The following is a 13,599-nucleotide window of genomic DNA, read 5'->3' on the forward strand; positions in this document are numbered from 1 at the left end:
CTCGTTATTCAATAAAGTGGACGTCGTCTTCCCCGCCTTGTCACTTCTTCTGCAAGTCTGCCATCCATGTTCGTACGCTCTTCGCGCTGTCATGTGCTGCGCGGAATACTGAAGTGGTCAGCGCGTACGTGCTCGATAGTGCCAGCACTTACACTGTCGCTCGTTCTCGTCCAATCCCCTCATAAAATCAGCCCCTTCGCCCAGTGCACCACGCGGATTGTGCGCCTGATCTGCAATCACTGCCGCGCGTGCCTTGTACGTCTTCATGCGAATTAGCCACTGATAGGGACCGGTCGGCTCAGCCCCCAAACTTACATCTGACAGCACCTCGATCATCTCCTCCTCATCGAACAACTCCAGAATCCGCGCACCAAGGTTGTAGAAATGCGGTGCCAGCGCCCTCAAGTCAACGGTGCGCGGATCTGCTTTGAGTGCGTTCAAAACACGGGGCGACAGCGCGGTGGGTGGGTCCAGAGTTACCAGGGACTCAGTATTCAGACTTTGGCTCAATGCCAGCATTTCCCCCAGCCAGAGGGGCAGTTCGATCTTTGAGCCCTTCTTCATGTCGCCGGTCATGTTGCCCTCAAGGTAGCCCAGTCCGGGCACGGTCAGCTCGAACGTGCAAGGGACCTTCTGGGCGTCGGTGAGGATTGCGTCGACATCGTAGTAGGACATCTTGGCGCATACTGCACTGATGTTAGTGTGAAGCCCGGCGGCGTTGCAGTTCAGGTCAGATCAAGCTCTTGATGTGCTCAACAATTCAATGGCAACAAGGCTGCATCGAAAGTAGTAGCTACAGAGTGTGGAGGGAGAGAGGGACGACGAATGAAGAGGATCGAAGCCGTCAGCACGTGTTCAGTTCTCGTCAAGAGTATTGATCTCTCGGAACTTCGCCTGCATACATAACAGAAGCGCGCCGAACCATGGTACGGCGTAGACGGCGCCATGTGGCGGCAACAGGCATGTCGCGTGTCGTGCAACCAAACGCGTGCGAGACGAATATGCACCAGAGCCGTTCGGTGAGAACGATATTCGACAACCAGACCTGACTGCAAGAAAACACGAACAGGGAAGGCGTTGGAATGACAGGGAACGCGGAAGCAATGTTTGCTTACCGTTAGGTATTGCCCCCTCAACGTGCGTTGCGCGTCTGCGTTTGCCTGGACCCGGGATTTGGACTTATAGCGTTGTCGCCGCCTATGGTGAGGTCACTGAACGCTTCGTCCTCCGAACTCCTGCCCAGCGCACCGAATTAGTTTCCTCGCGCCTCGCACACTTTGTTCGGCGTTTGCAGTTGACTGCTTATCCAGCAGTCGTGTCTTGGTGTCGTCGCGCGTCCTGACTAGCCGCTGCGGGCGTAGTTTCACCGCCTTCGCTGCCATAGCTCCAGTGATCCCCGGCCCATCATCACGAAGCGAGACGCAGCTCGGGATTGCAGCAACACGGCGGCTACTTACATGAACTGCGTGCGGGAACCTGCCCGAGACAGATTTGCAGACTTCAAACAGTCCCTACTTGACTCGACCAGAGCCTCACACGATCACTCGGCAACACACAGTACGTCATGTTCCCCAGCTCCAGCCGTTGATCATCTGGTGTCGTGTGGATCCTTGATACGCTCGGCGTGGTTCGCCTGCAGGTCACTGAGCCTCATCGCTGACATTGCCAGCACCAACACGCCTTCCCGTTCACTGCCGCCAGCATTGATCGACGCCTCTCGTTGTTGATGATAGCCGCCGACGAGCTCACCTCTACCGCGCCCTAAGCTGATCGCCGCCGCACACCCCACACCCCTCCGCCCACCATGGCAGTCAACGAGCGGATATCGCATCTCATGAGTGCCCTCGACTCCAGTACCGGTGCAGACAACTCGCGAGCGACATCTCCTGGTGGCGACTGGCGCGGCGCCAATGGCACAGTCAATGGCGAGGACAGCAGAAGCCGCCCACGCACATTCCCGTACTTCGAGTATCTGCCTTACCAGACCGAAGATCACAGCGAGCGCCTGGAGAGCTTGAATACATGTTTGAAGCACCTCTACATCGCCGTGTCAGCCGGGGACTTTGCCCCCGGTGCCGTGCACTGGACGCGCGAGATTCGAGGCTGGCTCTCGCTCAAGTTCGACCTTCCCCGCAGCACACGAGTAAAGCTTGTAAATCTATACTACGAGCTGGCTCTTGCGCCTGGGCTGGACTACTTGGTCGCAGAGCGCTTCGCCTCCATGTTCATGGTTTTGACCAAGTGAGTACTTTGCAGCCTCCAGCCTGACTGTGGCTATTCAGCAGGACTAACATGGGCTAGGCGAAAGCACTACCTGCGCCCCGGCAAAGACCTCATCCTCGATTGGCGACCGCTGTACAGGGAACTGAAGCTGTTCGTCCTGCCTTCGGAGTCCGGTGGCGCCCACCCACCAAATGTCAAGCGCAACATCCGAACGTTGACGAAGATGTGCACTTTTGCACAGCTATACTTCGACCCGAACGAGATACCTGCTATGTTTGAAGAGCTCTTGCCCTTCTTCAGCACCTCTTTCAGCGAAGGCGCGTTCGTTGTGGTGGGGCTGCTGAACCTGCTCCTGCCAACAAACGCTGCCCCAGAAGACAAGCCAAATCTTCTGCCGCAGGAGTATCTGCCTACGTTCTTCCATTGCTGGTCGCTGGTGAACCGTTCACGGTTGTTTGATGCACATTTCATTGATACAATCTCCAGATTGGCCAGAGACAATCTAACCGCACCACATGTTCCTTTCTCGCAATATGGCATGTTCACGACGGAGCAGAACTCGCACATCTTCACAGCGATCTTGCGTCTGCTCGAAATCCCTGTTGGCCAGGCGACATCGCCGTATAGTTCTGCGGTCGACCTCGGCGCTGGACTGGCAGTCATGCTAGACAGGGACCAGCGGAAGCACCCTTCGACACATCACATAGCTCGGTTCATCGGCATGTCGTTATCGCCTGCGTGTGTCGATCATTCAGACTCGGTACTAAGCAAGCTGGAAGGTCTGATCCAGGCTGTCGAAACGTTCTTCCACCCATCGAACTCCGGTAGTTGGACGAGGCCACTCGCACAGCTAGTGTACTACCTCGCAGACTTCTTTGTGCTGCGATGGAACCGGGAACACAGTGGCGAGATGGACGTACCCAAAGAGCGGCAGCTGAACGACGAAGTCAAGAGGCGCTTTGTGCTGTGCCTGCGAGAGGTCACGTTCATGGGCATTTTCAGCAAGAGCGACAAGGCCGTCCAATATGCGTTGTCAACGCTCCAGAGCTTGGCGTATCTGGAACCGAACCTCATTCTACCAGGTGCACTGCAGCGAATCTATCCTGCTATGCAGGGTCTTGTCGAGGTACACCGAACAATCTCTTCCATTCGTGCGTTGCACATGCTTTCTAAAGTCATGGCAAAGACGAAAGGCTGGCGGTGTCACGTTACGACCGTACTCGGGCTTGCGCTGCCTGGTATTGACGCCAACGACCTGGAGAAGACGTTGCATACGCTGCAGTACGTGCAGGGCGTCTGCTACCTGGTGCCGTTCCACGACCTCACCAAGGCGAAGAAGACCATAAGCTCCTCTCAAGACGGCACAGATACGCCACAAGAGGACATGGGAGGTGACACAGGTCTTGCCATGCAATGGATCACGCAGCAAGTCGAACGATTAGAAACCGCCAATGGCAACATCGAGATCAACTATGACGAAGAGCTTAGCGACGAGGACGAACAGATGATTTTGAGATCCTCCACGACAGGCCTGAACGAGTTCCTAATCTCGTTTCTTGGCCGCGTCTTCACGCTTCTTGAGAACCTACCAGATGCCTCGCGAGTTCGTAGTGGATCCCCTGAGGAGTACGTGGTAAATCATTTGCCAGCTGCGTTCACACCGTTGCTCGCCGCGCTTTCGCCTGAGCTCTACGATGTTGCACTCGACAAGATTGCCAACTTCATTTCGAATCATGTCATCCACCAAGCTCGAGATGCAATTGCTTTCATCTGCAACAGCCTTGTTAAGATCAACCCTGAGAAAGCACTGAAGCGTCTTTTGCCACACCTGTTCGCTGGCATTCGTACAGAGATTGAAGACATCGGCGCCGGCTCGACACGAACCACTGGTGCTGAGGTCCTTCCACGCGACCGTGCCTTGGTTTGGAACTTGAGCATCTTGAGCATGTGTGTTGTGCATGTCGGTGACGCTGTCCTCGAGTGGAAGGACGAGCTATTCGAAATCGCAGAGTACATGCAACAAAAGTGCCGTGGCACGCCTACTGTGCATGTCTCGAACTTCATTCACCACCTCCTTCTCAACCTAACTTGCACATACACAATTGACTACGATATCTACGAGCAAGATGAACTTGCCCAGGGTATCACTGCAGAGTCATGGGGAAGGCAGGTTGATGTGAAGAAGCTGAACATCAAATGGCACAATCCCAAGCCTGAAGAGGTCGAATTTGCCGTCAGACTGTTCGAAACACATGCCAGCAATTCCATGAGTGCTCTAAAGGCACTCATCTCAGCAGATTCGCCTATCAAGCGAGAAGGCACTGGAAAAGACTGGTCCGATGAAGTGTCGAGAAACCTCGTGCTTCTGAGATTGATCATCTCCGGCATATCTGTATTGTTTGATGTCCGACATGATCAAGTCAGCGGAAGCATCGATGCCGCTTCGGACAGTGGCTCAGATGCCGATGCGATGGACACAGAAGGCATCGATGACGACGCCGGTTTAGGTGAAGCGGAGGATGAGGAGGTGAAGCCCACGTTCCAGTATGAAGCTGGATACCCCTTGTCTCGCGATGCCAATGACTACAAGCTTATCCATGATCTTCGTCATGGCGTCGGCGAGATCCTCCACGATGTTCACCGATTCCTGATCGAGAAGCAGCCAGACGACGTACCCTGCTTCAATGCTTTGTACAACGCTTACCGATCTTGGTTCATTGATGTGGGTATCGAACGCTCTGCGCATGTTCTTGACCGAATATCGAGACTCCTTGACAACGACGAGCAGCCGTTCAGGTTTAGCGGGTCGCGTAAACAGTACCCTCGACCACTGCTCGTCCGACGCGCCAACGTATACCACCTACAGCGTCTTCGACACAACGCTAATCCGCGACCAAAGACTGAGCTCGACAAGCAGCTGTTGTTAGATCTTGCGGAATCTAGCATCTCGCTGTACACAGAGATTCGACGTACAGCTCAGACTGCAAACGAATCAGCAGTGAAGTGCGTGCTAGGGGCTCGGCCTCTTGTTATACCGACGCTGCTCGATGCGTTCGTCAAAGCTGTGGCAGAGCATGACTACCCTCGTATCAAGGGCGCGATGTTTGCCTTACTTTACGGCAGTCTGGCAAAGACAATCAGCCGTGACTGGAGGTTTACGCCGAAGTTGATCAAGGCGTTCATCGATGTCACTGGCGCCGACAAGCCATCAGTCCAAAAGCTCGCTACAAACGCTACCTTCCAGGTGATGGACATGGGTAAGGCCATGGAGCGCATGGTCATTCTCGACAAGGAAGTTGTTCAGGCAATAGCCTATGCTATTGACTCCTCCGAGGACGAGGTCGTGCAGCAGAAGGTCACTAAGCGCCGCGAATACATCAAAGCGAAGCGCGCTCGCATTGAGGGCAAGAAGTCTGACCTATCGAAAGAGTTGGTCGAGATTGCGAAGACGGAACATTGGAAGAAGGTCAGCCGGACAGCAGCCATTATCGTCAATCTCGGGATGCGCTACGATACCATCGCTTCTGACGAGATGGTGGACCTCGTCGCCAAGGGCGCGATCGACCAGCATCCCAGCTTACGAGGACTATACGCCGGTGCGTTCATTGGATTGTTTTCGGTCATTCAGACTCGTGCAATCACTGGCCACAGCTACGAAAAGTATTTGTTAGGCGCAGAAGATCTGCCTGACAAAATCTCTGTCCCTACTCGGCCAGATGACCCGAGCTGGACTGAAGAGTATCTCGACTCGTTCGCACAGCCTGAAGCAAAGTACTATGTTGACTTTGACTACCCTGGATGGCTGGTGTGGAACAAGACTATGCCAGCTTTCCTGCCAAATGCGCCCCAAGTACAATACGACGGCACTGAGAACAATGTCCGCCAGAGAATTGCAGGCCATCTGACACGATCGTGGTTCTCCAACTACTTCGCATTTATGAAGCAGGAGCCCCGCGATGCCAGCGCTGACCGTTTCCGCATGTCCAGCGCGATGCTGCTGACGCATGCCTTTGATCTCATCTTTTGCGGCTTGACTGAAGCGACCTTTGATGACATCAAGGATCTCACTGAGGCTGTGTATAGCGATGGAAGCGATAAGCATCAGCATCGTGCAACTTCCGAGATCATGGCAGCGCTCCTGTCTTGTGCACCTGACCTGAAGCCTGAACAGCGCACTGAAGTCTGGGAGTACGTCTTCCCTATCGTTCGTGGAATCTTCCAGGACGGCCTCACACCTGAGAACTCGGGCTACTGGACAACTTTCCTGCATGTTGTCCTACAGTCCAAGGACCCTCGCCGAGGATGGCCCATGGTCGACTGGCTTTCAAGTTTCCGCCTTGACATGGACTCGAATGCTGCTTTCAAGGAGAGTTCCAAGGTGCACCTGTTGAATCAGATGATTAGCGATGCAGGCTGGCACTTCCGTTTGGACGCGCCGATCTTGGAAGATTTCATGAAGCACCTCGATCATCCTTACAAGGGTGTTCGTGAAGCCATGGGGCAGACTATCGCTACGATCTACCGCACACGCTACCATGAGTCGTACAAGGATGTCGCAACTCTGATCAAAGCACAGAAGGACGCCTCATCAATTGGTCTACGGCCTTACCAGCCATCAGATGAGTTTTCCGCCACGATCACCGAGACTTTTGACCGCCTCGAGGCTTGGCGTCACCAGCGCGAGCCCGGTCAACAAACACCCTCGTCGTATACCTCGGGTGGAAAGACCGTACTCTTGTGGCTGGACTCGACGCTCTCCTCCTATGAATGCACTCAGCTTGTCAAATTCTTCCCCAACGTCTTCATGGAGCAACTTCTGCACATGATGGACATCAAAGAAGACCCTGAGCTGCAGTCTCTTGCATATCACGTCTTCCGTCATCTACCGAATATTCCACAGCGTGAGGGCGAAGATTCAGAGTTCATCGCCGCACTCATTAGAATTGGCAAGACCGCGACGAGCTGGCACCAACGTCTGCGCATTTTGATCAACGTTCAGGTGATCTACTTCAGGCGTCTCTTCCTCATGAGCGTATCGCAACAGCAAGAGTTGTTCGACTGTGTATCATCCATGCTCAGCGATACGCAACTGGAAGTCCGCATGGGCGCTGCCGCAACGCTTAGTGGTATGATCCGCTGCAGCCCCCAAGCTTTCCGCGATAAGCAAGTCGAAACATTGAAGAAGCGCTTCACCACCCAGCTCACAAAGAACCCACTTCCAAAGAAGAAGGCGTCAGTTCCTGGCACGCCATCTGCAGACCAGAACAAGCTTGTGTTGACGCGTCATGCTGCTGTCCTAGGATTGGGTGCTCTGGTACAGGCGTTCCCGTATCAGTCTCCCCCTCCAGCATGGCTCCCCGAGATTCTAGCAGCACTAGCACGTAAGGCGAGTATGGATCCCGGTGTGGTAGGCAAGAGTGTCAAGTCGGTTTTGTCAGACTTCAAGAAGACGAGGCAAGACACATGGCATGTTGATGTCAAGGTAAGCTTTCTCGGAGCCAATCTTTTCTAAACTATGACTAACAGCGTGGCAGGCGTTCGAGCAAGAACAGCTCGAAGATCTGGAAGGTGTATTGTGGAAGAGCTACTTTGCTTAGAAGATTACAGCCCCATGCGTTGATAGAGTGTACAACAACACGATGTGGCGGCCGTAGTTGCACTTCAGACCATCGATCTGGGTGGTATACGAGTAGCAGAAGATAATAGAACAATCGATATTGAACAAGTCCTCGTTTGTGTGTGCCCTCGATATGATAAGCTAACTTGCTACGCTCCGTCCCTGCATGGTAACAATGGGTGATTGGACATGTTTAAGCTCCCAGCCCAAGCAGCCCAAGCAGTTGAGATAGTGTATTTCTCGCCGCCTTTCGAGTAGCAGGTGTCGCATTAGAGTTACCGAAGCACGGTGTCCAGTCCCGGCCACCAGCCCAAACTGATGATTCCATAAGCACGGAAGCCTGAACTAGGCCGCATACGTACAAGCGCAACGCGTTTGGTGCTGTTCCTACCGGCCTCATCCATCCCATCATTTAACCTCGCCTCACCCATCTCATTCTGAGTTTACGAACTTCGACTTTTCTTCACTGATCATGTTGCGTTTGAATACTTACATGGATGCGAGCGCGGACGGCTGAAGACTGTTGGCTTCCAAGGTTCCGGTGTCTGCTGCACTGTGAGGTAAGAAGGCTGGTCGTGCGAGGTAGCGATGCGTCTGGACCATTTGGAAGGGAGTCTTTCTTTCCTACCATGCCTTCGGTAAGGACACCCCGTGTGGGCCAAGCACATCATCGAAAGTCACCATATCACCGCCAACGATCATTTTCAGAAAAGAAAGATCAGATTTGCAAAACCAGATTCTACCGCTAATGAAGATTGCCTCCCATAGAAACGCTGCATCGCCTTCAGCAACTATCCCTTCAAGCTCGAACCCGGGCTCTGATGATCGATAGCAACGTATAGAGTTGATATGAACCCCAGCAAGAACCGTGCCTTGTTGGCAAGACTCAGATGATCCAGCGTCAATCTCGCGAGGAAAATATCGCTGCCGTTACGCGTCTCACCCGTTTTCAGTTTTGTCTCGTCGTTTTGTTCCACATACAAACAGACGCTCTTTCTTCGTTTTGGTAGGTTAAGCGGCTTATATGAACAGTACCCTTCGCTTCAATCAGTCTACTGGCTGTAATCCTGGTCGTTTTTCTTACCATCTTCATCTACCTTTCTTCGGGTCCGGATATCGACATTGTTATTCTCTGGATCGAACACAAGGACCCGCTCCCAGCTGTTCGTCCTCGAAGGTCTCCTTGGCTCGAAATCTTCCGCACTAGGGGAATGATGCAGAGATTGGCTTGACATGGAGTGAGAGAGAATGCTTTCGGGGTTAAGATCTCAAATAAGACACAACGGGTGGGAGGATGAGGAAGAATTACAAGATGTGACGATACTACAACGAGGGAGATCTGTATTGGGAAAGAAAGTCGATAGCTAAGACTGGAGAAAAGAGGGCAACAGGGTTTAAGATATTGTTCAGTTTCAGGCATGAGAGCGGCTGTGACAGCCGACTCGACCTTCGGACACAGGTCAGCCTACGCATTGTTCTGCAGGCTTTTCGCATGACCGAGAACCAAAGCACGAATCGAAAGGGGACTGCGATAGCACACACGCCTTAGCCCCAGTCATCACTCCACTCATTTCAGCCACGGCGCTCTTCAAGTCGCACGTGTCATGCCGTTTGAAGTTCTCGCCTGTGGCGAAGCATGGTGCGTTGGCTGCGTCCCATTCCATGACTCGAAGATCGATGATTTTCACCCCAGACATGCTTTACTGCCTGCTTCATTGTTTTTCCAACGTGTGCTGAGTTCGAAGAATAGCTGAGGACGGGATTTTGAGGGTGTGTAGCAATGCCTCACCAGGCTACACATGCAACGCGCCGAGCGGGGCCGTGAACCTCTCATCGTGCTAGAACACAGCCACGCGGCGGAGTATATCCAATCCTGTGAGGTCCCAGCCCTCCCTCAAAACGAGGTCTTCTTTTAGCTTGACGTAACCGGTGAGTGATGATCTCGGTCACATTGCAAATATACCGACTTTGCCTGCTGCCCCTTCAGCCTGGTGTTCATATCACCCCGATGAGCGTGCAGCCTTCTGCGAACTGCAAGCCTCTCAATAATTAGCCACGAAGGACCTCGACCCACGATTGGGTGTTATGCAGTGTCAGCTACGTCCAGCTGCTTTGTGGAGGCGAAGTTACGTCCGAACCACACCTCCACGCGAGTAGAGGGCCAAATGGCGGCTCTGCGGTTCCTTGTCTGTTTGGAGTGGACGGAACATGGTTCACTATAAGATGACGGTAACGCGGGCGCTCGCAACGGGCCGAGAAGGGTGAAACTTACTTCGTTTTTGCTTGCAATTGATCGAACCCAGACGCAGGCACCATGGCCAGTAGTGATGTTGCCACAGATAGTGACAGTTTTGTGCCTGAACCCTTTGTGAGAAGAGGTACTTTCCAAGACCCATCTTGGAACGAACGCAATCTTCTCAGCCTTGGTAAGTTGATGCAAGATTATGGCTCCCACCACGCACAACTAAATCATCGCAGATGGAGGCGGTGTTCGCGGATACTGGTCACTTTTGGTTTTGGAGAAATTGATGGAAGCGATTGGAGAAGAGGAACATAGGCAAGCACTTGAAGCGGATGAAGATGTGCACAACCTGCACAGCTTTCTTCCTTCGGAGCTACCCCCAAATGTTACTCAATGTCCACGACCACCCAGAGATCAGCAGCCGTCGAAGGCGTTCTACGCGCAGCGATTCTTACCGTGTCATTATTTTGACCTTTTGTGTGGGTCAAGTACAGGAAGGTTTGTGCAGAATCGCAATCCATGCTGCAGTGCTGACAGCCTCTAGTTTGATAGCCATCATGTTGTGCCGATTTCGTATGACTGTCCAGGATTGCCTGCAAGAGTACGAGAAAATGAGCCACTCGATCTTCGGAAACCCCCGTTGGATTTCGCAGCGTAATGTCTTCATTGTTCCTTGGCCAAAGTACAGTGCCAAAGCGATGGAGCGAGCGTTCAAGGAAGTGACAGATCGACGGGGCGAACGATTAGATTTAGAAAGAGATGCATCGCCTCTACCTACTTTCAAGACCAAGCCAGGAGTTTGTTCAATGTACGTTGCCTGACAACTTGCAGTCAGCGAGTCGAAGCTAACCCAGATCGTCTTGTAGGTTTGCTACCACCTTTCGAAGAACGAAAAGCAAGGAGGTCAACGTCAAGACATTGTACCTGCTTCGGTCGTACATCCATCCAGAGAAGAAGAACTTGAGACGGAAGCCTTGGCGGATAAACTTTACTTCAGAGGGCGACATGGAGATCTGGAAAATTGCACGGGCAGCAACTGCAGCGCCATTTTACTTCAGCGAGCTCAAGATTAAATCCGACTCAAAGGGCAAGGTCTACTACTCAGACGGTGGCTTTGGTCAAACGAATAACCCGACCCTTGAAGGAATTCGAGAACTGGAAACTCTACATCGCCGGCTTGAGGGTGACAATGTCATCTCTGGGTCCATTGGTGTCATTGTGAGCATCGGGACAGCAAGAGCAGATGACAAACCGGGTGGGACTAGCATCTTCAAACGGGCCAAGGAGGCTTTTGGGAGGGCGACCAACCCACAACATGTCGCTGAGGCCGTAAACTATGACGATCGGCGTAACTGCTGGCGATTCAACGACGAACAAGGCCTCAAAATCGAGTTAGATGATTGGAAACCGAGCAACAGCTCGAGACCAGGTCACAAATCTATCGCTCTTATGCGGGCCGGCTTCAACGAGTGGCTGTTAAGCGGGGACAACATCGACACAATCAAGGCCTGCGCACGAGAGCTTGTCATCCGACGGAGACAGAGGACGCTGAATGCAGCAAAGTGGGAACGGTTCGCGACTGTTGCAGAGTTCCACTGCCCCTCCAGCGATTGTCACAACACAGCGATCGAGACCCGTGATGACTTCATAGAGCACTTCGACTCGAAGCATGCACGTCAACCACACGAACACTCCTATGGAGTACCAGAAATTACAACATGGAGATATCCAAGCGTTTCGACAAGCCGATCATCGACCGTCATCTGAAGCATACATGACCGAATCTTTTTGGACGGCAGGCGTCAACGGGGCTTTACGATATTCTGCTTTTATCGTAGCAGATACATAATGTGTGTGTAGAATTTGAGGATTGAGAATCATTTCGTTAGGCTGGTAAAGGTGTTCAGTACGGCGCATTGCTACGATACCCACATAGACACGTTGAATGAAATTTCGTATTCTGGAACAGATAAAACTGCCTTGTCAAAGCGACAGCACACCCTCGCAGCATTACTCAGCCACTATGATGGGCTGTGCTCCAATAGGCAGCAACGCTGACGCTGTGTTGCCGAACTAAGCCACAAAGCATCATGTGCGTAATCTCAGCCTGATCCTCCTCATCGTCCCCAGAACACACCCAAATCTAACCAAGCATGACTCAAGCAGTTCGCCGCCTTCAGTATCTATGACAGTTGCATTATGCCTAAGCGTTCGTTGTTTTATTGCACAACCTACCTAGGTCGCCAGCGTCTGCTCCACCTGGCCTGGAGGACTCATGAGAATCCTACACTCACTTTCGCGGCTTCCAGAGGTAGGTGATATCTGTACAATTTTACACGAACATGAAACTCCGGTGGTATAGTGCAATACCGATGACTTTAAAATACCTACAGTAATTTCCACTGACTTGTAAACAAGCGCGCTTTCCATACTTCGACCGACCTCATGGTTAGAATAGCAACCCTGCCTTACTATCGGCTGTACCAATTCAACACTATCCGACCAATTGAAAAGATTGCGGAATTTGCATCTGAGCAACCGCCAGACTCGACGAAGATTGCGCAGGCTCTTGCAACATGGAGAGGACGGAAACTCGCCGAGCTCCAATTCATTACTATTGCTGTAAGTAGGCAGGACCATAGTTATTTCGAACCACTAAAAAAGAGACACAGTGCACTGTTCTTGCAGCAGCCGTCATCGGCTCTTTCTCCTGGACCACGATAGAAGAAGCGCATTGGCTCACACATGGCTTTTGGCACAGCAGTCTGATCTTCTCGGTCCTGGGGATCCTTCTCTGTGCGTCAGAAGTCACTGTACTTCACCTGCTAGGTCCCGTGGAGACCCGCCCCAAACATCACGAAAGAAGCGACTTCGAGAAGTACAAGCCGCTGTTGTTGTCTCGCTCTAACAATCTGCGTGAACCGCATTTTATACCACGTAGGAAGATGGTGTTCACTTGGCAAGGACCACTGATGTTCATGTCATATTCTGTGTGCACGTTTCTTGCGGGCCTAACAGTTCTGGTGTGTACTCCACTCATACATGGTGGGGCAGGCTGGACCGCGGGACATAGTGTAAGTCTATTCGGTTTTGGTATTGAGCCCGATTTGACAGTCTACAGATCGCAGTTATGTACCTGACAGTCTTTGCAGGTGCAGGGGCTATATTCGTCTTCTGCTCCTTTTGGGTGTACCACTATGTGGAGCTTGAACTCGAATTCAATGAGCAAGAGGCTGGCGGTGCAAGCCCCAGTCCAACAGACTCATTAGGGTATGGGAACATGTTCAGTATCTCCATGGAAGGTGGACCTTCAATGAGTGGCCCTGGAGCTCAAGAGTGGCGTCCACCAAGAAAGTCAATAAGACACGACACAACTTGATCCAAGCATTCACGGCGTAGGTTCCGAGCATCCGTGGCTCAAGTTTCGATAATTGCTGCTTCGCGCAAAGGAAAACCCGAAATTCGCTTCGGGAATCAATTGAGAAGGGGGGAGTGATCATCTTCTAAATCCCAGTAT

General features: G+C 52.4%; 4 protein-coding genes across 4 annotated transcripts; 3 read left to right on the forward strand and 1 right to left on the reverse strand.

The window, feature by feature from the left end:
• Positions 1-40: 40 nt before the first annotated feature.
• C7974DRAFT_412375 (DNA replication complex GINS protein PSF3) lies at positions 41-675 on the reverse strand (the record flags this gene model as incomplete). The annotated part of the gene is made up of 3 exons (XM_046143636.1): positions 41-108; positions 153-261; positions 316-675. 3 exons carry the CDS (start codon positions 673-675, stop codon positions 41-43), a joined length of 537 nt encoding a protein of 178 aa, XP_045998145.1.
• A 709-nt stretch (positions 676-1,384) lies between these two features.
• On the forward strand, positions 1,385-7,901 carry C7974DRAFT_170309 (uncharacterized protein). The gene is made up of 4 exons (XM_046136136.1): positions 1,385-1,557; positions 1,670-2,241; positions 2,302-7,705; positions 7,758-7,901. Exons 2-4 carry the CDS (start codon positions 1,805-1,807, stop codon positions 7,818-7,820), a joined length of 5,904 nt encoding a protein of 1,967 aa, XP_045998146.1. The 5' UTR covers positions 1,385-1,557; positions 1,670-1,804; the 3' UTR covers positions 7,821-7,901.
• A 2,253-nt stretch (positions 7,902-10,154) lies between these two features.
• C7974DRAFT_412377 (acyl transferase/acyl hydrolase/lysophospholipase) lies at positions 10,155-11,849 on the forward strand (the record flags this gene model as incomplete). The annotated part of the gene is made up of 4 exons (XM_046143637.1): positions 10,155-10,266; positions 10,319-10,580; positions 10,627-10,890; positions 10,949-11,849. 4 exons carry the CDS (start codon positions 10,155-10,157, stop codon positions 11,847-11,849), a joined length of 1,539 nt encoding a protein of 512 aa, XP_045998147.1.
• Positions 11,850-12,400: 551 nt separating this feature from the next.
• Positions 12,401-13,520, forward strand: C7974DRAFT_170392 (uncharacterized protein). Its single transcript, XM_046136137.1, has 3 exons — positions 12,401-12,704; positions 12,755-13,156; positions 13,204-13,520. The coding sequence occupies exons 1-3, from the start codon at positions 12,528-12,530 to the stop codon at positions 13,459-13,461; spliced, it is 837 nt and encodes a 278-aa protein (XP_045998148.1). The 5' UTR covers positions 12,401-12,527; the 3' UTR covers positions 13,462-13,520.
• The last annotated feature ends 79 nt before the right edge of the window (positions 13,521-13,599 follow it).

This window comes from Boeremia exigua (assembly GCF_020726555.1).
Source record: "Boeremia exigua strain MPI-SDFR-AT-0100 chromosome Unknown C7974scaffold_5, whole genome shotgun sequence".
Classification (NCBI taxonomy): Eukaryota; Fungi; Ascomycota; class Dothideomycetes; order Pleosporales; family Didymellaceae; genus Boeremia; species Boeremia exigua.